Here is a 25,529-nt window from a genome sequence, read left to right as displayed (position 1 = left end):
TGCCCGTTTCTGACAGCTGCCCCATGTGTCCTGACAGCTGCCAAGGATGTAGGGCAGGGACAGAGGTGGAGAGGTGCCATGTGTGCACAGCCAACAGGGGAGGAAGGAGGAAAGGAAACAGAAACCTGAGCATGGTCTGAAGTTGATGTGGGTCCTCTGTGTGAGTAAAGAGCAGCAATGGACATGTGGGGGACATATGGCAGCATAGAGCCCAGCTTCCATGGACGGCCTCTACAGAAGCTTTATTAATCTTTTTCTATACACATGATTGGGGAGCAGTATAATCAACAGGATGTAATTTTATACCCTGAGTGAAAATATAAATATATCTGCACTACCTTTAACCAGATACCATCCTAATTTTTACACAGGAAAACATGTATTTAACCTGGTAAAACTCAAGCAATTCCTTTTTCAAGACTCTGCCAAGAAGTTGTACATATCAGAAGGCAGAGGCTGTTCCTTCTCATCAGTTCATAGAATCACCTGTCCATAGCTGTCATTTTGAGGGCAGAAAAAAACAGTGGACTTTTATTAATGGCTGAAATTGTAAGCATTGTAAGCCGTGTCCACAGAGTAGGGTCACGGGTGGCCAGATGGAGATGTGGTATGGGGGTGGTCCCATCTGACTGGTTCAGTTGACATGTCCTCACTAGGTGCCCTTAACTCTCAGCAAACTTAGGGTTCATCACTGTTGTGGTGGCACTCTTGAAGAGGGGGTTATCCTAGAGAAAAAGGCAAACATGACTCAATGCAGGGAGGCGCGAGCCAGGTGGGTTGCCTCCCTGCCCCCCGGCAGAGCTTGCCCACAGCTGTGGACACTCTGAGGACAAGCTGTGGGGGGCAGGTGCAGAGAGGCTGGGGGGTTGGGAGGTGGACCCACTGCTTGGCCCCTCCCCCAGCCCCCATGGCCCCTCACATTGTTCCACTGGGACTTGAGCTTCTCCTTCTCGAAGCGCTTATATTCCCTGAGGTCACTCAGGTGGATCAGGGCCTTCCAGATGGCCAGCAGGAGGGTGCCGAAGAACACGACCCCCGACACGGTGCCCCCCACGATGGCGGCTATTGGCGGGCCCTTCGGGCACTCTAAAGCAGGGAAGAAGCGCATGTACACAGCGTCAGGCCCTCCCGTGCCCCCACCCTGTGGCTGGCCCAGCAGGGAGGCACAGAGCTGGAAGGGGGCCAGGCCCTGCAGTCCCAAGGGAGATGCACGGTCCATTTCCACCAGGGAAGAAGGCAGGGCCTGGCCTGTGAGTGGCCTGGGCAGACCCTGGCCGGACACCTGCCTCCTGGCCCACAGTCACAGCCAGCCGAGACCCCCATTGCCCGACCACCAAAACCGCCTGAGCCTGAGCCAGTCCTTGGGCAGGACGTGGTACCTAAGGGTGCCCAGCCAGCCTGTGGTGTACAGGAGCGGGCGCTTGCCTGGTGAAGGAATTCTGAGGCAGCCAATGGCAGCAGCCTTGGGATGAGTGACCGGGTTCCCAGTTCCCCAGGGGGCTGCACCAGGTCTCCTCCTGAGGGACGGAGGAGCTCACTCTCGGCGCCCTCCCCCTTCAGGCCTGTGCTCCATCCACCATCTTGGCCTCTCTAGGCAGCTTTATTATTTTCGCAGAGATTGCACACTGTGGCCAAGGCCACACAAAACCGAAAGTGACCCCAACCTGCCCACCAAAGAAACCTAGACGGAACTGTCCTCTCTGGCAGGCCAGAGCCTGTAGCCCTGCGGCACAGGCAGGGAGCTCCCGGCCACAGGGAGACCCGAGCCCAGCCTGCCTTCCTGGGATCCCATCTGGGGAGGCAGAGCTGGGAGCAGGTCTCGGTCCTGCAACGGCCCTGGGATTGCTGGCTCGTGCCTGGGCTGGTCATCTGAGTGGCCAGGCCTCCCAGCCTCTTTGAGAAGGAAGGGGGGTGGGGTGCCGAGTGTTTGCACCATGTGCCGCATGCCCCCAAGCACCGCTTGTCTAATGCCCTAAAACCCACCCCACTGTGGGCCTGTTTAAAGACACTGCGCCCCACTCACACCTCGTCATATCACCTGGAGCCCCATCTCAAAGCTGACCTAACCCCCCACACCTGCTAGGGGCCTGTGGGTCTCACACCTGTCACTTATCCCTCCTGATCCTGCTCCATGCCATGCAAGGGTGGTCTCTGCCCACAGCATCCCCACGGCCCCACCCTGGCCTACTCCCACCATCTTCTTGCCTCACTGCCTGGGGTGTGATGTGGCCTCTCGTGGTCTGCATCTGACTTTTGAAAATACTCTCTGACAAAGCTGTGAACAGCTTCCTGGTGCATTTGGAAAAAGACTCTCATGCCCCTCAGGAGACACAGAGCCTCCGAAGCTCAGCTTCTGGTTCTGTCTGTCCAGGCGCTCTCATCCTCTGCCCTCAGCTGCAACATGGTCCCCTCCGTGACACCTGACCTCTGACCCTGGGTATACACCTGGCCGTGGTCTTTGCCCCTGGAGGACCCTGGGCGCAGCCCCATGCTTTCTCAGACTCTGGTGTTCTGATGTGTTTGTAGGCCAAGTGTGTCCCCACCCCCCTTGAAGCGAGAACCCCATGAAGACAGGGTGGGTGTGTCCATATCCTTGACCACTACTGGGCCTGGTGTGGAGCAATCTCAAGGACAGACAGGTGAACAGCGTTTGGGCGCCGGGGCTACTGGGACCCTGCCAGCCCTGCAGAGCTGAGATCTGAGTACTAGGATATTCAGAGGTCCGCGGGTAATCCTAGCACGGCTGCCTGCAGGCCAGCTCTAGGCACCCACGGCTCTGAGCCTGGGGTAGTCCTCAAGCGGGAGATGACCAGGCGCCCCTCCTGGTGCAGCACTCTCGCCTCCTCTGCAGGCCCCGGATGAGCCTTGGCCCCTGCCCGCTGGGCTCACCTCGGCTGTCGTCCACCCGGATGAGGTATTTGTCCTTCCCATTCCGCAGCTCCAGGGCGAAGGTGACCCAGCAGCCCTCCGAGTCGCGCTCCTTGCACGTGCGGCCGTCGCCAAGGGGCTCCTTCTGCAGCGTCAGGCCGCTGCACGCTGCACTGCAGTTCCCGGCCAAGGGGCCCTTGTGGAACTGCAGGCACTCGGCGCAGGCGCTGCGAAGGGGCCGGGGAGTGGGCGTGAGCCAGGGCGCGGGCCGCTGCATCGGAAGGGCCTCTCAGGGGCAGCCCGCGCCCCTTTGCTGGGCGCACATCCCGGCACTCACATGTAGTGGCCGCAGGGCACCGGGCAGCCGGGGCAGGACCAGCAGTGGGGCTGTTGGTAGCCTGTGTCACATTCACACACGTTGCAGCGGCACCGGCCGCGGCCGCTGCACACGTACCCGTCCTTGTTCACGCAGCCCTGGGTGGAGTTTGCGCACTGGCACGCCGAGCCCTCGAATTCCGGTTTGCACTCGCACTTGCCGCAGTTGCAGCGGCCGCGCTCTGGAAAAGAGGCCAGCGCACTCGCCGCCCGCCCCGCAGCCCTCGCCCCGGGGCACTGGGCCCTCCGCAGCCATGCCAGACGCGCGTCTGTGCCCTGCGCGCCCTTGCCTCCACTCACTTGGGCCCCCGCACACTTGGCCCTCGAAGCGCTCACAGTTGACGTCGTCACACTGGCAGAACTGCCCGAAGATGTGCTTGTTGGGCGTGTCGCTGCTGTGGCACACACACTGCCCGCACACGCAGTCACCCAGCCCCGAGCAGACGAGGGAATTGTTGTCCTTCCGGCAGTGTCCTTCCAGCTCCTGGCTGCTGCGGCCTTGCGTCTGGCACTCGCAGTTCTTCCCGACGTAGCCAGGGTCACACCTGGGGCAGAGGTTGCAAGGTCAGGCTCCTCCGGGCACCCTGGCTCAGGGGTCCGAACATCTGCAGCCTGGCGCGGCACCTCACCGGCAGATGCCGCACTCCACGGAGCCCTTGCTGCTGCAGAGGCCGCGGTCCTCACCCGCGTCCCGGCACTGGCACTCGCACTGGGGAAGGGCCTGCACGGTCACCGTGTCCGTGAAGCCCAGTGCTCGGATGACAAACGACTGCTCCTGGATGCACTCCGAGGCCGTGACCTTCACCTGGAAGGTGATCTGTGGCGGGGGGAACAGCCGGACTCAGGCGCTGCCCAGACGCCGAGGTCACCGCCCTGCCCTCATCCCCTCACCCCCTGGCCTGGACACAGGGGCTCGGCTGGAATGTCCTGACAGAGTGGGTGCCCGTCCTTGGCGCCAGGCCTGAGGGGTGGCAGCCTCTGAAGGAGCCCCAGAGGGGGTGGTTCAGGGTGGGGGAGGGGGAACACATGGCGCCCTCCGGGCTCCTCCAGGACTTGGGACTTGAGACAAGAGACAGAGAATGAACAGGAAGCTCAGAGTATGAGGTGCCACAGCCTGGCGGCAGCAGGCCCAGCAAACTCTGTGGAGCCCCTGGTGCTCCCCCCTCACCCCTGTCTCCCACCCCCGCCCCCAACTCTCCAGTCTTCTGGCCTGAACTTAGGGCCCGCTGAGGTGGGCCGGGGCGTCTTAGAATACCTTTTATCATACATGCGTTGAAAAGGATTTTAGAGTAACTTTATAAAGGGTCTGCATTTTCTCCACACATTTTGTCCTTAAGTCCAGTATACTAAGGTGCCAGAACCCCGCGGGAGGCCCCAGGTCCCGGACATGGAGCTGTCCTCTGGCCCTGAACGGAGAGTACAGATCATGCCCAGGAAGGGCCCAGGGCGGCAGAGCAGAGTCCGCACGCGCACACTGCGCCTGAAGCGGTCCCGGCACAGCTTCAGGGAGTGTCCTGCTCGCAAGCCCCATGCCCCAAATACCTTCCATGAGCTTCTGCAGGTACCTTAAGCTGGTGCTCGAGGAGCAGGAAGAACAGGAAAAAAGCAGCCACCCGTCGTAAGATCGAATAAATTCCCATGTGCATCACCCAGTATGTGAGAAAGATATTTCAGCAAGTATTCATACCCAACGTTTAGTAAGTAATATATTTGAAGGGATTCCATATTTATATAATTCATATTGTAAAATGCAGTGAAAGTAAGCATTTTGCTGAATATGTATTCATGGCCAGAAAAGGGAAAATTTAATTGTTATGGTCACAGTAAATTTAAATTATTACAGAAATAATTAATATCTGTTTATGATAATCTGTGGGGTCCCCCCTTTATATCTTTGCCAAAAAGCAAAACAAAACCATAAAAATTAGGAAACCAAACAAAACCATAAGTGCAGGGGGAAGAACTCCCTTCTTTGCTGGAGGCGCTGTGTCCAGCATCTGCCCCCAGGGGGCGCTGCCATCCTGGAGGTGGCTCCTTGGACACGAGGGGTGTCTTTTGTGTTTATAAGGAGGATGCCCTATGCCAAGGAGTGTGCCAGGCTTGCCACCTGCCTCTCTCCTGAGCATGTAAGACATGATCTCACACAAGCCACACCTGACTGCCTCAGAGGATTTTAAATAAAGAGGACTGGACGGGCCAGGGACGCGGGCCCCTGCAGCCTGCCAGTTCCAGTGCTAGCCCATCTGCCTTGGTGCACTCCTTCCAGCTGTCACGGGAGAGGACCTTCCGGAGGGCTGGGATGGGACCTCACCGGGACGTTGATCTGGACGCCGTCACAGTCTCCTCTGGGCTGGTCCACCCGTGACACTCCGTTGCTGCAGAAGGAGTCATAGGTGACCTTCAGGGTGTCAGGGAGGGTGCTGTGGTCCAGAAAGACCCTGGAGGAGAGTTTCTGTGGGCAAAGAGGGGCTTCCCGTTGGAGAGGGCCATCCTGCTGCCCGGCCCTTCCCTCTGAGGGCTTGGATGGCTCTCCATTTCTCATCCTCCCCTCTGTCCACGTGCCCACGGACCTGGGTAGGCACCAGGTCCTGCACCCCAAGCGGGAAGTGGTGGGGTTACCAATGCCAGGGCTCCCCCAAGACAGACCAGTGAGGGGATTGACATGCAGATGGACCCTGCCTGTGAGGATGGGGGCTTTACAGTCCCACCCACTCCTGAATGCCCAGTGCCAGATCAAGAAGGGGCTAAAAACTGTTTAATTGAACAAGAGTGAGAGAAACAGAGACAGACAGACAGAAGTGAATGAGACAGTGATGAGGGCATCATTGGTGCAAAGACAGACGCACCTATGGGCAGCGGCTGGAGCTCTGGGGAGCCTGCTTTGGGAGTTTAGGGCTCCGAGGGTGTGAGAAGCTAACAGAACCTCCTCAATGGGCTCTAACTTAATTCAGTCTTAATAACAACATTTATCTGGTGCTCTCAGTGTGCTGTGCTCAGTGTGGCCCTGGGACCTTTGGCCTAGAAGAAGGGCTGGTGCTCATGTTTCAGGGAAGGTACAGGTGAGGATCTGGTGTGGCACATAACAAGCCAGTCACCAGAGAGGACACAGCTGGCCTGGAAGTGCCAGGGTCAGTCTGTCCAGAAGGTCTCAGGGTGGCCCACAGGAGGCAGGGCTCTCCTCTCCCGACCCCCTTCTGTTGACCTGCAGCCCGGAAGGCATCTCTACTGACACTCTGGGGTCCCCACTGAGCACCCAGGGGACTCACATTGTAGGCATTCTTAATGAGCTGCACCACGTTGCTGGAGTCATCCGACAGCTCCCCGACAGCTGACTTGGGGATGATCTCGGTGAGTTTCTGTCAGACCAGAGGACAGATGAGTCACAGCAGGAACTCTGGGGCCACAGTTCTATAACATCCCAGAGGTTCCTTCTCATCATAAAATGTTTACATTATACCCGACCCCTTACTGTGTTTAGTTAAGGCAGTGCGCAGTCAGTGGTAAAGTTTAACAACTGGCTCTCAGGAAGAGAAAGCTCTGGGTTGTAGTGTTTGCTCATTTCCTTAGTATAAAGAAAGACTCCACTGTGGCCGATTTCAAGCTCTTGACATCACCAAACACAGCAGGGAAGAGATGTGCCCGGCCACCATTAGTATTTCTACCACCAGTGAAATGGGCACAAACAACGGCACAGGTAATTGTAAAGTGCACCAGAACCATCAGGAAGGGATGAGTTCTGAGCATTTTAATGAGTTGATAAAATTTAATTCTAATGACTCTGTTAAGCCACAGTGTGACAATCAGCTCCGGCAGGTCAGTGTTTGCCGGTCCAATGAGGGCCCCAGGCATGTGCACCTGTAAAGTGCACAGGCCTGTGCCAGCCTCCGGGTCATTTGAGTCCCACTCCCCGACACCTTAGCCCCAGCATCATGCCATCTTCCGTGGGAGATCACACCACCACTTCACTGTACAGACTGATGGTTGTGTCACTTCCCTGCCCCAAACCCTTCTGTGATTCCCTGAAATGGGGTCCAGTTACCTCACAGGCTCATGGGGACCATTGCAGCCTAGCCACCAATCCCTTCTTCTCTCCACTGCCCTCTCCCCTCTGCCCTGGCCATGGGACCCCACCATGGCTGGGGGAGCTGGGCTCTCCCACATGCGGCCCTGTCCTGTCCACCTAATCTCCACCTGGTGCAGAAACACCAAGGAGGGTCCAGCATGTACTGTCCTTACAGGTGATGGGTGGCCTTCACGCCTCTCACCCAGAAGCCCTGTGAATGGGAGTCAAGAAACAGGCTCAGAAGGGCCTGTTGACCTGCCCAGAGCATTGTCCATGCTAGCGGGGAACAGGGTTTGGGGTTCAGGTCTCCTGTCTCCAGCTTCTACCGAATCACTGCCTTGTCTCCTGGAACACGAGTTTTTCTTCTAAAAGCACATTACTGGGATCTGCTATCACATGGTGAGGAGGGGGTCACCTTGTCTCAGAATATGGCCAGGGCCATGGTGGCTCTGAGGCCCTGACCTGCTGGTGCTCATGCAGTGAATGTGGCAGGCAGTCTTTGAGCCTGTGATGCCATCTGCCTGCCCCGCACGGAGCCCCTGCCCCTGGGGTTTGGCTCCAGCCGCCCCACCCAGGGGTCTCCTGGACATGTTCCCTCCCCCTCACCGTGTCCCTTGCAGGGTCCTGTCCCTGCTCCAGAGTCTGGGAAAACTGACAGCAGGCATTGCTGGTCTCGCTCTTGGCTCCCCACACACCCCAGGCAGAGGTGACAGCAGAAGGCTGGACCCAGGGGAAGGCACCAGCCCATCTGAGCTGCTGGTGCCCCTCATGCTCGCTCGGCCACAGCAAATGATGGCCCAACACAGCAAGTAAAACACAAACACAACAACTGAAAAGAGGGGAGGAGGGATGGAAGGGAACTGGCCCGAACCGGAGAGCCTGCAGGATTTCATCTACAGAAGAACTGAGTAGGAACCATGATTCACTAAATTCAGGACAGATCCAGGGTTCCTGAGGCAGAGAAGAGGAAGGGTCGTTGCACCTGGAGTGTTGGCCGCTATAGGTAGAGCGCTGGCTTGGGGGCTGCTCTCAACTGGTTATTGGGTGGCTTCCTTGAGGACCCCACAAAGCTTTGGCTTAAGGCTTAAGGTTCATGACCTTTCCTGAATAGATCTTATACTTGATGAAAAGTGCTTACATTCAAACGTATATAACTACAAAACAAAATTTCCTTAAACAGAAGGATTGAATCTGCAGACGGGAAGGAGTTGCTACATTGTAGCAAAAATGGAAACATTGTGACAAACCCTGAGACACCTGCTGTTAATGCCACTGAAATTCATCAACAGGGTGAGAGACCTAAATGTGTCCTGCAAAGGCCTCGGGCTCCTCAGCAGCAGTGCTCAGGCCCAGGAGTGGTGGCCTGGCACTAAGCACGCAGAAGCCGGTGCCGCCCACGGCGACCCAGACGTCACCGTCCGGCTGGAACACCGTGCCCACTCCCGGCCTCCCGGCCGCACTGACCTCATAGGTCTGCACCATCCCCTTGGTCACAGCAAAGATGGGCTGTATGTTGCTTTCGGCCAGCTTGTGCGCCAGCTGGCCCACCGACGGGTAGTCCTGTGGAGGAGACGCTGGTCAGCTGGCCCCTGAGGCTGGGGACAAGCCGTGCAGGCCATCATCTGCTCCCATCCAGCAGGAGCACCTGCTACAGCCCAGGGGCTTAGCCCTGTGCATGTCGTCAGTGGGGCCTTTCTGAACAATGTTGACAAATGAATAAAGTAATGTGATCATGGCAGAAACTGAAGTACTGACGTACAGTCAAAAATATGGGAGGCTGTGATGTGCCCTTCATTGGTGCATTAAAAAGAAATCTGGTGGCGAGTAGCCACTCCTAGACGTTCACAGTGGAGATGGGGGCGAACAGTGTTTCGAGGGCTCCACGCTTTTGGGGCACTGGGGAGACACCTCTGGCTCCCACTGGGCACTGCCCAGCCCCAGGCACCTACTTTCATCACTGAAGGACACACTCAATATCAGGCAGAGGCTCACTGGGACGCCAGGTGTCACTTTCTTCCTGTCCACCTTCAAGGACCCCTGAGCTCTACCCACAGCGCCCCTGCCAAGTCTGAGGCTCCAGGCAGGGAACCCCACTCATGCGTCACTCAGGCCCTTGGCAATGCCTGGATTTCAGCACGTCAGGGTGCAGGGCGTCCTTCCACCACAGGCTGGGGCAAGCCCCCATGAAAGGAGAGGCGTGGAGGCCCACAACTGCACCCCCAAACCAGAGATGTCTGACCTCTGTGTGCCCCCAGAGCGCCTCCAGCTGGAGGGAGGGAACTCTCCTACGGGAGCTCAGCTGGAGGTGTGAGCCCCTTCTGGCCTCAACCTCCAGCCCTGGGGCAGAGCCACAAACCCTCCTCCCAAGTTCCCTGTGCCCCTCCCAGGACACAGAGTGTGGGGGTACGCACAAATTCATTGCTGCTTTTGTACATGTTATCCTCCAGGTGGCAGCGGCCATCATTGGGGGTCAGGATGGCACCCAGTTTCCCATCGCCCGCAAAATGGAAGCCGTCGTCTGTGGCGAACACCAGCAGCCGTGTGACGTTGCGCCAGCCGATTTCCTCCTAAGAAGAAGATGGTGGGTTGCCTGCCTCGGTTTTCCCAGCGGAGCCCTTGCAGCGACAAGGAGAGGTGAGGTAAAGCTCCTCCAAAACCCCAGAGTGCGGCGGCTTCGAGGCTGGCGTTGTGCCGCCCCGCTCTGGGGTGTCCCAGGACAGGAGGATCCAGGTCAGGACCCAATCGGGGGCCAGCTCCTCAAGTCGGGGCCCCCACACCTAGCCCAGATTCCAGCACCCAGAGGCACTCCAGAAATGTCTGTGGGATGACAGCTTCCCTTAAGTGTGCGGGACACAGGAGGGGGTAGGGGTTGAAATACATGTTTAAATTTAAGAAATGTGCCCTCTGTGACCCAATCAGTTCAAACCTGGGACTCAAGGAAATATTCCCGAGAAAGTAAAGAAAATACTCATAGAAATGTGTATTACAATGCAAAAATATTGCAAACACAAAGGCAAAGAACCTATGTGGACATGGCAACAGGGGACAGGTGGGCAGGGGACGTTGGCACGCATGTCCTCAGCTGTGGCTCACACAAAACAAAGCATGTGTTGCTAGTACAGCACGTCTGGGGACCCTCAGAGAAGCTGGGAGACTGGAACCTGGCAATGGTGGCTGGACTGTGGAGCAGAGTGGCGGGTCAGGGGGACATTGCTTATTTGCATCATAAATGCAGTGGGTGGGACAGAACCAGACAGGGCCACTCCGGTGAGGGGTCAGCAAGAGGCACAGGTGGAAGGCACTGGGTTGAGGGATAGGCCACACACTGCCACTGAGACCTCGTAACTGGGAGAGCCACCTCTTCCCTGAGGGGCACTGGGGTGGCTGTGAATCCGCCAGGGCCCGGCTGCTCAGCGGTCTTGCCTTACAAGACCATTTGCTTATATTTAGGCTTCAGAAGGTTTGCCCAGGATCCCAGTTAGTAGTGAAATCTGTGACCTGTTACCACCCCAAACCCAGGCTGGTGGACCGTGCTCAAGTCCTGAAGGCCAGCCAGTGCAAATGGCCTGTGGCCAGGGATGGAGGCCCCCAGGTCTGGGGAGACTGGAGGGCCAGACCAGGACAGGCCTTACCGGGCACGCGGCAACTTGCATCATGGCATCCAGCCCACCCTCGGGGGCGTCCAGGTTTCCAGAAATCAGCTGCTTGCCAACCTCTGTCTGAAACTGGCTGGAGTTGTCAGTGAGCTTCAGCACGTGGCGGAAGGTAAATGGGGGCTGGCATTCCTTCTCCTTGTTGGGGCACGGATTCCTCAGCTTCTCAGGGTGTGTGTTGACGAAGGGGAGCACCGTCTTGTCCACAAAGGACCCGAAGCCTGGAGGGGCAGTGGGATGAGGGGGGTGGGGGCCGAGGCAATAGGCAGCTAGTAAGCCTTGGCCTCCCTACCTCGCACCAGGGCAGGAGAGAGCAGGATGGTGGTATGTGTGGGGAGGGTGTGTGCACACGTGCAGTGGTGTACATGTGTGTGCATGGGTGTGTGAGCACCTGTTCCTGGGTCTCAGTGTGTGCACATGCACGCCTGCACATGGAGACAGCAGCTCGGCAGGGGGCAGAGGGCACAGGGACACGCTGCCTTGTCCCTGGCTGGTGTGTGTGTCTGAGACTGCGCTTTGGGAGCGAGCCAGCGCTCGCCAGGCCCGGCAGCTGGGGCCTTGTGGTTTGCTGTGGTAACTTCTTCAATAGTATGATTCCTGTGCAGCCTACGTGCTCTTGTGGTCTTTAAGTTTTTAGTAAGTAGCACTGTAGAACTTTTGTCTTTTAAGCATATCAGAGCACAAACAAAAGAAGAAGGAAGAGAGGAAAGGGAGTGAGGTGCTGATGGCGTTGAAGGTGCTGGGTGGGCCGGCGCCCCAGCGAAACCACGTGAGGACGCCCTCATGCCCTCCCCTGGCACATGGGTGCGTGGAGGTGTGTGGACAGCGGGGCTGGCTGGGGTTCTGGGACGGGACCATGAGGGCCACCTCACCAATGCGGCCGGACTCGGTGATTTCGTTGAGTGCCCGGAGCAGGTCGCCTCCCAGCTTCTTGACGTTGATGAGGTCGTCGAGCATGGAGTAGGAGAGGTCCATCAGGTAGTACAAGTCGATGGGGTAGCCCTTGGCCCGCCGGAAGGTCACGTTGAAGGTAGCCGCCTGACCTGCCAGCAGAGACGGGGGGGAGTGAGGCCACGTTGGGGACACGGATGCACCCTCAGGTCTTGAAATGCTTCTCACCTCCCCCCTTTTCCAAGGCCTGCAGTCAAGACACTGTACCTGGGTAGATTCAAATTCCCGAAAAAGAACACACCCTCTCAGATAGAAAACGGGGGTGCTTGTACCAGAGTCCTTGCTCCTTGGTGCTGCTGAAATCCGGTCTACCTGGGTCTGCCCAACAAGCCTGTCCCGTGGCAGGCCACCAAGCAAGTCCACCCTGGCCCAGGAAGGGTCCCCATCTCGTGAGGCCCCATCTCCGTCACATCCCCTGGGGCCTGCTTTTCACCGTCCTAACCACAACCTGGAGTCATCTGATGATTTGCTGATCTGTCCCGACAGGCAGCCTGCATCCCAGCCCCAGGACGGTGCCTGGCACATAGTAGGCGCTCAGCAAACAGGCAACGAGTAGCTGAATGAGCGAGTGCGGGAGGGCTGAGCCAAAGCCCCTCGGCCGGCCCACTCTGCCAGCCTGCAGCACCCGGCTGGGTGCCCCCCATCCTGCCCAGGCCTGTCCACCTTGTTGCCTTGCTCCCACCACCACAGCCACCTTCCTGAAGGGCACTTCTTGGCGTGCTTGCAGGGAGCTGCGTCCCGACCCAGGATCGAGTCAGCTTGGCAACACAGATTTAAATGATCACTCAGGTTCCTGGCTATAGAACTTATCAGAGCCTTTTTTCTGCCAAGAATGCCTGGCCTTCTGAGAGTGGGACAGAGTAGTGTTTTCAGGTGGTTTGTACTCCTTAAAAAGGACACAGAAGGAACCCAGGGCTAAAAGTGAGACCAGGCCCTCGGCCCCAGACGATGGGCGTTGGGGCATCCTCCTTCGGGTGGGGATGAAGGGCCGTGGAGGAGCCAAGGCTTCGTTCTCAAGGTTCCCAGCGGTCCGCGGGCCTCACCCGGCCGGCCCCCGGCCCCAGAGCGCCAGCATGCAGGCAGGCAGGCAGGCTCCCCGCCGGCAGAGGCCAGGCCTACCTGGTCTCAGGGAAAGCGTCACTTTCTGTGGGCACAGCTGCTTCTGAGCCCCGTGTCTGTCCTCGTGGGCCTCGGCGAGGCTCTGCGGCTCCATGATGTCGTCGGCCGCACAGCCCTTGCTCTGCAGCTGCTTCCGGGTGTCGCAGCGAACAGAATCGGGCTCCCCTGGCCCAGTGAAGTTCTGGGGGGTCCGGAGGAGACAGAAAAAATGTGGGGGGCCACACTGTGGCTGCCACTCAAGACTGACCCTGAGATGGGTTGAGGAGGCTGACCTCTCATTTGCACTCAGGGTTCAAGGCAGATATCCCCGCGGGGCCAGCTGCCAGGAAGACCCCTGTCCCCACACGGCCTCTCCAGGAGGCCCCCCAGGTCATACTGAGCCTGGGAACCGGCGGTTGCCTCCCCACGGCCTCTGGCAGCAGAAACAACTCACAAGTCTGCAGCCAGAGTAACAATCGCCAGGGAGCCCTCAGTGGGCCGGGAGCCCCAGTACTCAGGCCGAAGCACTGGGCCAGAGGGGTGCATGGGGTCCTGGGTCCAGGGTGACCAGGTTGGCCCCATGAAGTCCCCCCAATGAGGTTTGGAGAGCGAAGAAGCCCCCTCCTGGGAGTCCTGAGGCTGGGCCCCAGGCTCCTGCATCCAGGGGAGGGCACGCCAAGGAGAGCCGCTCAGAAGCGCGCACATCTCTTTGCTTCCTCTCCCAGGAGCAGCCTTGGGAAGAGGCTGGGGGGCGTGGGGTACAGGGCCAGCACCTCCTGACTCGGGCTGGAACCCTACTGATGCGTCAAGTGCTTGAGAAATAAAATTAACAGAACTGGAGGGGAAAAAAACCCTGAAATGTAATCTACACAGATTGTCAAACGAATACAATAAGCTTGAGAAAGGAGGGGAGGGGGCCAGTCCATGCCCTGCACCCTCCGCCACCTGCTGTGGCTGCATGCCAGCCAGAGGAGGGGACACCAGCCCTGTCCCCTCCAAGGGTGCTCACCTGGTGACTCTTAAAGCACTTTCTGTTTGTGGCAGGACCGAGAAAATGAGGGAACATGTTGTGCATGCTGAGAGCCAAGCTTCTCATGGAGGGGAGCCAGGAACCCCCTCCGAGAGATGTCTGATTCTGTGGTCAGGCCAGGAAGCTATTCACAGGTCTGGAGTGTGTTCTTATCTCATAGAGGAGGAAAGTGTGAGAGAAGATGTGGTGGCCACACCAACAGGACACAGAGACAGCCTGGGGGGGACTCCTGGGGGGCACCTCTGGAACACTTGAGCATCAAAATGACAAAACAATAGTAAGAAGCTACTGAATAAAATAAAAATCTATGGGTCTATAGAGGAGGGAAGGAGGGACAGATGCCCGCACTCCTCACCCTGGAGACTAGCAGGCATGGAGGGCCCGGAGCAGGGCCCTTCGCATCCCTGCAGTAGCAGCAGATTCCTTCATGGATCAGCAGCAGGTGCCCAAGCCGGTGGGGGTAAGCTCCACCACAGCAGGATGCTTGCTGGCCTCTGCCACAAATGACTACTAATGGCAAAGGGGATTCCATGGCATCCGGGTGGAGGAGGCTGGCAGACGCCACCTCACAGGACAGCGCCAAGGAGCATCACCAGACTAGACACAGTGACGGTGCACCCAGAGCCTGAAAAATGGGCATCCTGGATTCCTCCCAAAGGTCAAGAACGCGAAAGACAAGGAAACCCGGGCAGGGACAGGGGTGGGAGGCTCCATATTCAGGGAGACTGAAGGGAGGAGACATCGGAATGTGGCAGGTGAGCCTGGATCATATCAACCAGGAAAATGCCATCAGAGACTTGATGGGACACTCGGCAACCTGCATGCGGCCTGCAGATGTGAGTGCGGCATGATCCGCGTTCAGGCCGTCTTCCACAAGTGGGATGCTTCTGTAAGGGAGCCTGGTTCTTAAGAACAGCCCTTGAAATATTAAGGATGAGGGCCTTTGTGTCTGCCACCTACTCTCAAGTGGTTGAGAAAAGTAATGTGTGTGCATGTGTATTTCCAAACAGGTCTGCAGGGTCAGGATCTGAGGATGAGGGCCCCCAGGGCAGGGGTCTCTCTGGGAGCTTGGTGGACCTGGGAGGGGCCGCTAGCAGGGACCGAGGAGTCAGCCTGTGCCCTGGTGGGCCTGTGCCTCTCTTTCCAGGAGCTTCGCACATGAGACATGAAAATACCTGAGGCAACAGTGCTTTTCCCATCAGTCCTACACAGAGGACCAGGGCCTGGGGGACACTCACTGCAGGCGGGACTTGCCGCCAGTGGCACACAGTCCATTGAGGTCCAGTGGGGAATGTCCCCACCCCTTATGTGTTCTGAAAGCTGACCTGCCTTTCACTTCCCCATCGGCCTGGGGCTACCCTCCTAACAGCATGTCCTCTGGTCCCTGATCTGGGCACCTGCCATGCCCCAGCACGTGGCCTTGGGCGTGCCCTGAGGCGGCTGTGCCTGTGCATCTGTCTGCTGAGACAGTCCTGTACCCCCTGGCTGCTCTGGACCCACTGGGAGACTGAGTGGTGGTGCTCGAAACACCAGCAGGTGCACAGGCAAAGGGGCGCAGCGCTGGAGTGGGAAGGCGGGCAGGGTGCACTGGCAGGAGAACCCCAGGGAGGTGGTGCCATCCAGTGTGGCTCTTACCGGCATCTGGCACCAGGCGCAGCCAGGCCCTGACAGGACGCAGTCCCGGCAGGTGTTAGCCTTGTATTTGCTGCACTCCTGGGAGAGGCCTGGGGGAGACGACAGGGCTCAGTGGGCAGTGGGGCAGAGTGGGGCCCCAGGAGGACCAGGAGGGGTGGGAGGGGCGCTCCAAGGGGAGAGGCCTTCATCAGTCCTGCACAGAGGGACGGGGCCTGGGGAGACCCAAGCCTGCTTCTGGAACCTGCTCCCAGTGGCACACAGTGTGTCCCAACCACCCCGGGAACTCAGGCCAGGAGGACGGGAGCAGGACCCCCTTCCCGCTGGGGTGTGACGAGCAAGCACCTACGCAGAACTCACCGGACCTGAAGCAGAGCAGAGCCGCCAGGGTGAGCCACAGGGCACTCGGCCAAGGCATGTCCTGCGGAGGGAAGGGATGCCAGTGGTGAGGGCTCAGACCCCAGACTCTAGGGTGGGCCACCCACTGCGCCCTCTGGGTCAGCCTGGAGAGAGCAGAAGGCCTGTCCCTGGAGGGGTGCTGGCTGCAGGCTGGGACGGGGCGACCACGTGCAGAGCCCACCCGGCCTCCAGGGGTGAGTGGGGGGGACTGTGCCAGGCATACCTGCGTGCACACACCACACATACCATGTCACATATATGGTGCTGCCCCGTCTGAGGGCTGCAGCATCAGGCACCCCAAGTCCCCAGGGAATAGAGCATTGACTGGGAGCAGAGACTCAGTTAGCCCCAGCCTTCTGGCGAGGGCAGAACCAGGACTAGGAGGACACACGAACCTGAGCTCCCGCCAGGTGCCAGAACCAGCGGCCATCTGCTCAGACTCAGGGTGAGCTTGGCTGTGCAGGGTCAACGCCTGCTTTGCCCAAGGCTACCAGCTCTGGGTGACCCTTATGTTGTTTTTCCTGATGCGCATTGCTGTCCTCAGAGATGCGCCTGGGGTAGGGCGTGGACAGGAGCTCAGCACAGTGGCTGCCTCAATGCCACTGGATGTCCTGGCTCCGAGGCAGGGTCATGGAGGCGGGGTGAGAGGTCTTGGCCTTCTGGTGCCGTTTCTGGTCCCAGGCAGAGGCAGTGCCTTCTAAGCCTCCCCCCATGCTGAGATGCTGCTGCCATGCCAGTGCCCCAGTAAGCCCAGGCTGGGCCCAAGCAGTGATGCCCTCCCAGGGTAGCCCCTGCCTGAGAACCAGAACCAGCTGTGGACTTGTCATCTGACACCCGAGAGGCAGTGAACAAGGAAGCCAGCACCCCAGAGGCAACAGGCAGGAGGGGCCAGCATTTCCTCAGAAACACGGTCAGCATGCTTACCCTGAGGATTCCGAATGCCGCCCCTCCCCAGGGTGGACCCTCTGGCAGCGGCCCCACCCTCGGCCTGTTTGAGGTGGGCTGGTCCCTGCCTGGTCCTGGTGGGGGTCAGTGGGGCTCTGGGTTCACCCAGCAGGTGGGTCCCGCCTCGCCTTCCCACTCCCTGCCTCTGCACTGGGGCTCTGAGTGGAGGAGGACCAGCCAGGGGCTCCCACGGAGGGCCTAGTGCTTAGAGGCCTTGCCCACCCCCAGTTCCTGTCTTTCTGGAGGTGATCCTGCTCCCTGGTCCCCACCAAGATTATGAATGGACCCAGAAATGTTGAAACAGGACACTTGTTCCTTCCTGTTCAGATCAAAAGCAGAACTCAGGCCCAACTTGGGCTTCCTAGGTCCCTGAAGCGAGGGGGTGGGTCCGGTTCACTCCAGGCCCCACATCTGTGGAAGCCCCTGTGTCTCCTCATCGTGGGCCCTGGGGCTCAGGCTGACACTGGCTGTGGCCAGCTCTCCATCTGGGCCCCTGAAGTTCTGCAGCCAGGCTGCCTGCCAGCCCTCCACTGACCATGCATGGGCCCCCGCACAAGGTCCTGTGGTCTAGCGACAGCACCCCCACTTCTGAGGCAAAGGCCACTCCAAGCAGTGGGCAGGAGCTCCCTGCTCAGGGGCCCTAACCATGCCCACAGCCCATGGGGTGAGCCATGTATGTGGTCCGTGGGGTGAGGTAACCCCGCAGTTCTGGGGAAGGACCTCCGCCCTCTCCTTGGAAGGAAGATTGGATCTTCCCTAGCCCCCCTGACCTTCAGGGCAGCCAGCAGGTGGACTCCAGTCCTGCAAGGGGAAACCTAGGCCCGCAGTGAGTGGTGGCAGATGTTGGCCTGGTGCTGAGTACACCCGGTACATCCCCTCCCCCAAGAGGGGAGTGGACCTCAGTTACAGCAACATGACCCACAGGCCGTAATGTCCTGAACTTGACCACAGGAAACAGGGAGGTGGGGGAGAGGCTCCCCTCTCCCCAAGCTGCTCCCTCATTGGTCCACCACCATGGATGCCCCACCCCAGCCCCGGGGCAGCAGGGCACCCAGGCAGGGCATCCCTGGGAACTCAGCAGGGGGGTGGGAGGGGCAGGTGGAGGGACAGGGCATGGAGCCTGGCAGCCAGCCCTGTTGTTTGCTTCGGGCAAGCAGGGCCAGGGCCAGCCCCCTCCGTGCTGGGCCTTAGGGACTGCGGGGCCTAGTGGGTGTGCCCAGCAGGCCAGACCCATGTCAGAGCCAGGGCCCTACCTGAAACAAGCCTTGCGGTGCCTCACAGATCAAGGACCCCTCTGGGTGCTGTCTTGTAGCCTGGGTCCTGGGATGGCCCTGGGCAGGGTGCAAGCCCGGGTGGAGGTGTACTCTGCTTCAGTCCCTCTGGGGGAGGACAGGCTTGCAGAGGGCTTGTGTGCAGAGGGGCGCTCAGCCCCTGACATGTGGGCATTTGGCTGGACAAGGAGCACTGGCAGGAGAGCTGGAGGGCCCGCGGGAAGCCCTGGGCTGAGCCAGGGGGAGTGGCACAGAGGGAGGGGCAGCAGGTGCACCAGCCAGGCCCTGGAGCCCAGGCCACCCTGCCACCTGAGGCATGGTGCCTGCTCCCCGGATCTAAGGGCAGCCCACACCAAGACTCAAGGCACAAAACCCTGTGTCAAGTGGCTGGTGAAACCCAAGTTCCCACGGGCCTGTGAGGACCTTGCGTCAGAGCCAGCCTTAACCTCGGGCCTGCAATCAAGGGAGGTGCTGGTGCAACCCCAGGAAGTGGCACAGCCCTGGGTCCCCTGAGACCCAGCCTGGGTGCTCTCTGCATCCTGCACAGAATGAGCATAGCTAGTGGGCATCACACCTCAGGAAGAATAAAGCTCTCCACCGGCAGGTCCTGCGATGTGGAAAGAGCATCAGGAGAGAAAGAGAACATAGTCCTTCCAAATCCCACTCATTCACACACAAAAATAAAATCTGTATTTGGTAAAACACTGAAGAAAAAGAGGAAACAGCCAAGAAAGAAAACTGAGCAAGGGCAGAGAAAGGCACAGCTTCTGAAGCGGGTGCCAAAGCAGGTTTCCTGTCGAAGAGGAAGGTTTTGAAAAGGTGCATACTTCAGAAGAGGCCCCTCGGGATCCCAGGGATTCCCTGACAGTCAGGCTGGGCGTGGGGGCCTGTCAGGGTCTGAGCATAAACCCAGCCCCGTGCTGGCTTCCAGGGGGCTTCCCCGATCAAGTGGCATGTGGCAGTGAGTATAAAGGACAGCAGAGGCGCTCCCGGGAACTGGGGAGGGAGAGGCGACAGTCCCTACACACCCATCCTGGGGGCAGGAGGGTTGCCACCAGTCATGAAGTAAAAAACAAACTTTTGTCATGCATCTGAAATAGATGTCAGCCTTCTTAAACTGAAAGACAAGGGTATCAAGATGTGGTTGTTTCTGCTTCATACAAACACAGAAAAGAATGGGACAGAAGCTCAATTCTAGTCATGCTGGGGCACAGCACCCTTGGATTCTGGAGACAAAAAGGGCAGACGACTGGGAGGTGCAACCAGGTGCCCTCTGAACCCCCCCCCGCCCTCTAACATGGGTTTCCCAAGGTCTCTGTGAGCTATGCTCACCACAGCTGATTTCACTTTGTGAAGCCAGAGCAGAAGTGGTGAGGGCCGGTTTGTCACCAGATGGAACAAATGGGGACCCTCCCTGCCCACCCCCACCCCCACCACACACACACACACACACACACACACACACACACACACACACATACACACAAATTCATTAGAAGTGCTAAAACCCATTGCTAAATACCTCTTACGTCAAAGAGGAAATCAAAATCATACCCACAGACGCTTTAGGAAAGCAGATGACCCAGATATTCTCTGTTCCGTGTAGGAGTAGCCTCTGCCCCCAGTGGAGACAGGGAGCCGGGCGCCCTAAGCCCTTCTGCTGCAGAAAGAAGGGACACCAGCTGTGCAGGGATGGATTCAGAAGTGAGGAAAGAGCCTGAAAGCCCTGGGGAGGGAGGCAGGGGGCATACAGGTGAGGGCAGACATCCAATCAGAAACATGGGAGCGAAAACTGATAAATACATCAAAACCTGTTTCTTTGGAAATAAGTCATCTAGAAGAGAAAAGAAATGACTATCACCAAGAAGTTTTGGAATGGCAGACTCAAGATAAAGAAAGTGCCATTTAATGGGTTGTAAATCCATTAAGAAGCTTCTGGAGGCAAGTTGGTGTGATCCTGGTCCATACCAGCCTTTGAGGGCCTTGAGCAGGGGTACACAGGTCCAGGGAAGGCAGGCATGCTCACCGCACACACCGAGGCACTCAGCCGACTTGGGAAATACTGGGTCGGTGCCCCTCTTCATGCCATAGGCCATGTGGATTCAGTTTTAGGAAATAAAATGATACAAGAAATAAAGAAATGTGTATCTCTGGGTCAGGAAACCCAATTAAAAAATGGGCAGAGGAGCTGAACAGACACTTCTCCAAAGAAGAAATTCAGATGGCCAACGCACATGAAAAGATGCTCCACATCACTAATCATCAGAGAAATGCAAATTAAAACCACAGTGAGATATCATCTCACACCAGTAAGGATGGCCACCCTCCAAAAGACAACAACAAATGCTGGCAAGGTTGTGGAGAAAGGGAAACCTTCCTACACTGCTGATGGGAATGTAAATTAGTTCAACCATTGTGGAAAGCAGTATGGAGGTTCCTCAAAAAGCTCAAAATAGAAATACCATTTGACCCAGGAATTCCACTCCTAGGAATTTACCCTAAGAATGCAGCAGCCCAGTTTGAAAAAGACAGATGCACCCCTATGTTTATTGCAGCACTGTTTACAATAGCCAAGAAATGGAAGCAACCTAAGTGCCCATCAGTAGATGAATGGATAAAGAAGATGTGGTACATATACACAATGGAATATTATTCAGCCATAAGAAAACAAATCCTACCATTTGCAACAATATGGATGGAGCTAGAGGGTATTATGCTCAGTGAAATAAACCAGGCAGAGAAAGACAAGTATCAAATGATTTCACTCATCTGTGGAGTATAAGAACAAAGAAAAAACTGAAGGAACAAAACAGCAGCAGACTCACAGAACCCAAGAATGGACTAACAGTTACCAAAGGGAAAGGGCCTGGGGAGGATGGGTGGGAAGGGAGGGATAAGGGGTAAAACAGGGCATTACGATTAGCACACATAATGTAGCAGGGAGGGGGACACGGGGAAAGGCAGTATATACAGAGAAGACAAGTAAAGATTCTATAGCATCTTACTACACTGACGGACAGTGACTGTAATGGGGTATGTGGGGGGGACTTGATAATAGGGGGAGTCTAGTAATCATAATGTTGTTCAAGTAATTGTAATTGTACATTAATGATATCAAAATAAAAATTAAAAAAAGATGAACTCAAAAACAATGAATTTTATACATAAAAAATTGAATAAACAAAAATATTTAATATCTATTTGGTGCATTCGGTGCTGTGAACATGTGAACAACTAACTGTTCAGGGCAACTCAATTTTCACTGTACAAAGTAGAAGTGAATATACCAAAACAGTCCGTGTTTCTGTCTGGGTAGTGGCATTATAAGTATTTCTTCATTGTTCCTGTTTATTTCCAAGCCTTCTACAATAAATATAATAATGGTTTATGAAAATAAAAAAAATTCTCAATTCCATTTTGGTTGATGAATTGCCCTGGAATTTCTTCAGTCTTTCAATGATACCGCCGACATTTCTGAGGCCTGTTACTCCCAGGTGGTGGAAGAGACCGCGGGTCCAGGGCCCTTCCCTAGGGAAACATCTGCTCATCAATCCTCCCCCTGGGGCCACCTCCTGCATGCACAGGGCACTGCTGTCCCGGGGTCTAGAACTCTGACCTCTGCCAGGACCTTGCAGCCCCCACCCCCAGGCTTCCACTGAAATTCCATTACACTGGAAAAACCCACCCCTACAAAAACCAGTCACGGCCACAATCCATACTATTTAGAACCAAATTGGCGGCAGCCCTGCTCCTAGGAGGCTGAGTCTCCATGTCCCCCAATCCCTGGGGAGAATGTGGCCTTGGTATGCTGAGGTCTTGCCTGCCAAGGAGGCTGGCCTCAGCCCCCTCTTAATTCCTCAGCAGTCACGGAGCCCCTCAGACAATGTCAAGCTGCAGCCCAGGGTGCTCTGGAAGCTTCCAGTGCAGCAATACCAGCCCAGCCCATGTGCAACAGAGGTCTCTGCATCTCAGACTGGCCAGGTCTAAGCACCCCAGAAGCCTGACCCCGCCCAACCCTGCCTCGCCTGCCAACAGGAAAGAGGCTAAGATCTGCTCTGTGGAAGGTCTGCACAGCCATGCTGGGGATCATGGGAGACGCGGCCAGTCTTCAGTGGGGGCGTCTGCCAGTGGGCGGTGGTCCCTGTCTGGACTCCAGGTCCCATAGAAACAGGGCTGGGCATTACCCGGGGCAGCCAACCTGCCCACCTGGCTACCCTGCACACACACGGTCTCACTCACTCTGCATCCACTCTGGGGGAGCCTGCTCCCCACTTTTTGGGCTGGCTCAGGAGGGTTAGTCCCATGCTCATGCCACACAACCAGAACTGAAGCTGTGGCTGGAGTCCACACCAGCCTAATCTCAGGGCTGGTGCTCTCGAACCTATGCCTAGATGCTGAGTGACAGCAGATAGGTCATTTCAGCTTCTGTTTCCTCCCTGTTAAAGAGAGCCAAGAGTGCTCATGGTACCCAGATATTTGCTCAAACTCTGGTCTAGGTGTCACTGTAAAGGCATTTCTCAGATGAGATTCACATTCAGTGAGTAGACATTGCACGTAGCAGATTGACCTTCATAATGTGGGTGGGCCTCACCCAATCAGTTGACGGCCTTACAAGAAAACTGAGGTCCCTGGAGGAAGAAGGAATCCCACCTGCTCATTAATGGTGGGAGCATCTGGAGACTGCCAGCCCCATTAAGGCCCCTGTTCTGCCAACAGGCTGCCTGCCTACAGAAGGCGCCAGAGAAAAGGGACTGACGGTGCTGCCAGCCTGGGTGGGCACGGAGCAGCTGCACCTCACCTTCTGCCCCAGCTTGGGTCACCCAGCTGTTACAGCTGAATGCAGGGCCAGCAGCCTGCCTTGTGAGAAGCCACTGTAGAGATGTGGCCTGGTGCCAGCGGGGACCCCAGATCACAGGGCTCACAGAGTCAGGCAGACACCCCACTCCAGGTGCTCTGCCCCCCAGCAGCCTGCTTCTGTTCAGTGGGATGTTTTAGCACAAGACTGACACTCCCACTTAGTCAGGTGTGTGCAAAGGAAAACTGGTTAGGATGCCGGGCCCAGCACCTGCTGGGTGTTGACTGGACACCACCAAGAGACGGCTCTGAACCTGGGTCAGGAGCATCCAGATTGGGGGTTCTCAGCAGGCCTGGCCCCAGCCCACTGGTGACGCAGAGTGTCCATGACCCCTTGCGGCCAGCTTCCCCACCTGGGAACTGGAGCACACCCCTGTAAAAGAGCTCAGGCAGGACCATGGACTCACAAAGTGACAACTGGCAGAAAGGTGAGGCCCTCCAGCGCCACCACGGGGTGGGTGCTGACCTGGACAGAGGGCAGACGCCCTGAGACGGCCCTGCACTGCAGAGCATGGCTGCGCCTGAGCTGGACCCAGGGGACCCCTGTGTTCAGGTTCACCTTGCCCGTCTGTCCCCCATAATGCTCCCCAGGAAGTAAGCCTTGAATTCTACGTTTGACTAGAGTCGGGAGTCTAGCTAAGGCATCCAGTGCCCCAGACCGCAGGGGGCAGGCCAGGTGGTGCTCCTTTCACGCCCTCTGGACGGGCACCCCTCCTCTGCTCCCCACCACAGCGGCGGCCTCTGCTGTGGAAAGTTCTGCAAGGCACTGTGGCGTCTTCCCTCCATGACATCTCTGCGTAATAACATAATTTGCCCTCTGGGCCTGCTACCTCTGACAGGGTGCCTGCTGAGGATGACCTCAAGGCAGGGAAATCCACCCAGATTTCAGTTAGGCTGGTGGACAGGTGTCTGGCTGCTCCTCAAACCACCCAGGGATGTCTCGATTTACCCCACCCTCCAGGCAGAGCACCGGGGCCACCCTGTGCCTCCACCCAGCACCTCCGCCAGGTGCTCAGCCAGTCACAAATTGGCCACACGGTGGTGACACACCACAGAGCTGAACCCTAGCCTTGCAGAAACCCTCTGTGGGCCAAACTGAGCTGGCTTAGCCCTTGGTCACCTGTCCAGGTCACCTGGAGATCAGGTGTCCTCAGAGCAAGGCCCTGTGGCCCTGCTCAGAAAGAGGTCCCAGGGTGTGGGCTTGGCCACTGCCATGCCTGAACCTCGGCCTGGGACCCCGCAGGAAAGGGACCCCATGGTTTTTCTGTGAACGCTTCAGGGCCTGAGACTGGGCAGCAGCAGGCTGCAGACACCATGGGGTGCCTTCATCACATATGAGGGGGCAGGGCACTGACTGACCTCCCTGAAGCTTCTCAGCCACTCTTCTCTGCCAGCTCCCCAGGATCTGGCCTCCTCTGTTCCTGCACACACTGTGCTCTCCCCTCCCCTCCCAGCTGCCCCCTCCCACCCAGCCCCAGGTGCCCTCAGAGGAGGGGCACTCTAGGTTCAGCCACTGCCAGAGGGTGCAGGGAGCCAGGCAGGGGCAGCCATGGGGTGTGCACAGAGGAGGGGAATGGTTTGGGCAGCCGTGGAGGTGTGTGCGGAGGAGGGCAGGCAGGGGCAGCCGTGGGGTGTGTGCGGAGGAGGTGAGTGGCTTGGGCAGGAAGAGGAAGACACATCTGGGGACTCCCCACGGCCCGCTTGCACATCCTTGGTGTGCCCACCCCACACCCACTAGCAGGGAGACTGGCCTGGCTCCCAGCCTCCTCCTGGCTCTGCTGGGCCTCACAGTCCCCGTGTCAGGGGCTCAGCAAGTGTCTGAGGTTGTCAGGAAACCCAGGCCTGGGAGCTGAGACCTTGGGGTGTGCCATGTCCCCCTTCCATACGGGTCCCATCCCCTCCAGTTACAAACACACCTATCACTTAGTGAAGCTCTGCCCCTGCTGCACCTAGCACTCCCCATCACTGGATCTTGGTGAAAGGGAACCTAGAGTGGACGACCTGGCAGGTGACAGGGACCAGGGCCACCAGGGCCCCCTCCAGGGCCACTTGGAGCTACTACCTTTGGGAAAGGCCGCAGCCACGCCCGGGAGGAGCCACAGGGCTGAGCTGTGAGCCTGAGCACAAAGGAGCCCCTGTGCACTCACCCTGCTCGGTGTCCTGGAGACCTTGACAGGGGCGTCCCACTAGGCTGGGCTGGAAGGCCTTCAGCTCCACTCTTTGCCGGGCTGGTGCTGGGCCTGTCTGGGAGGACCCTGGGAGGCGAGCCCTGATGGTGGAGGCACAGTGCTTCCTGTTCCAAGTCAGAACTCAGAGGAAGTAGTAGTTACATGTGGGTGATTACGCTGCCTTGGCCCGTCAACCTCAGTCCCTTTGCCCTGTGCAGGCCC

At 57.7% G+C, this 25,529-nt stretch overlaps 1 protein-coding gene across 1 annotated transcript; it reads right to left on the bottom strand.

The window, feature by feature from the left end:
• Positions 1-216: 216 nt before the first annotated feature.
• Positions 217-25,529, bottom strand: ITGB2 (integrin subunit beta 2). Its single transcript, XM_036994891.2, has 16 exons — positions 25,287-25,529; positions 16,031-16,091; positions 15,674-15,762; positions 13,030-13,210; positions 11,832-12,002; positions 10,939-11,180; positions 9,718-9,873; positions 8,771-8,866; positions 6,510-6,599; positions 5,555-5,695; positions 3,873-4,060; positions 3,544-3,788; positions 3,206-3,425; positions 2,890-3,095; positions 920-1,086; positions 217-725 (listed from the first exon to the last, which is right to left on the bottom strand). Exons 2-16 carry the CDS (start codon positions 16,086-16,088, stop codon positions 663-665), a joined length of 2,313 nt encoding a protein of 770 aa, XP_036850786.2. The 5' UTR covers positions 16,089-16,091; positions 25,287-25,529; the 3' UTR covers positions 217-662.

This window comes from Manis javanica, chromosome 3 (assembly GCF_040802235.1).
Source record: "Manis javanica isolate MJ-LG chromosome 3, MJ_LKY, whole genome shotgun sequence".
Lineage (NCBI taxonomy): Eukaryota > Metazoa > Chordata > Mammalia > Pholidota > Manidae > Manis > Manis javanica.
This window is presented reverse-complemented; position numbering and strand designations above follow the sequence as displayed.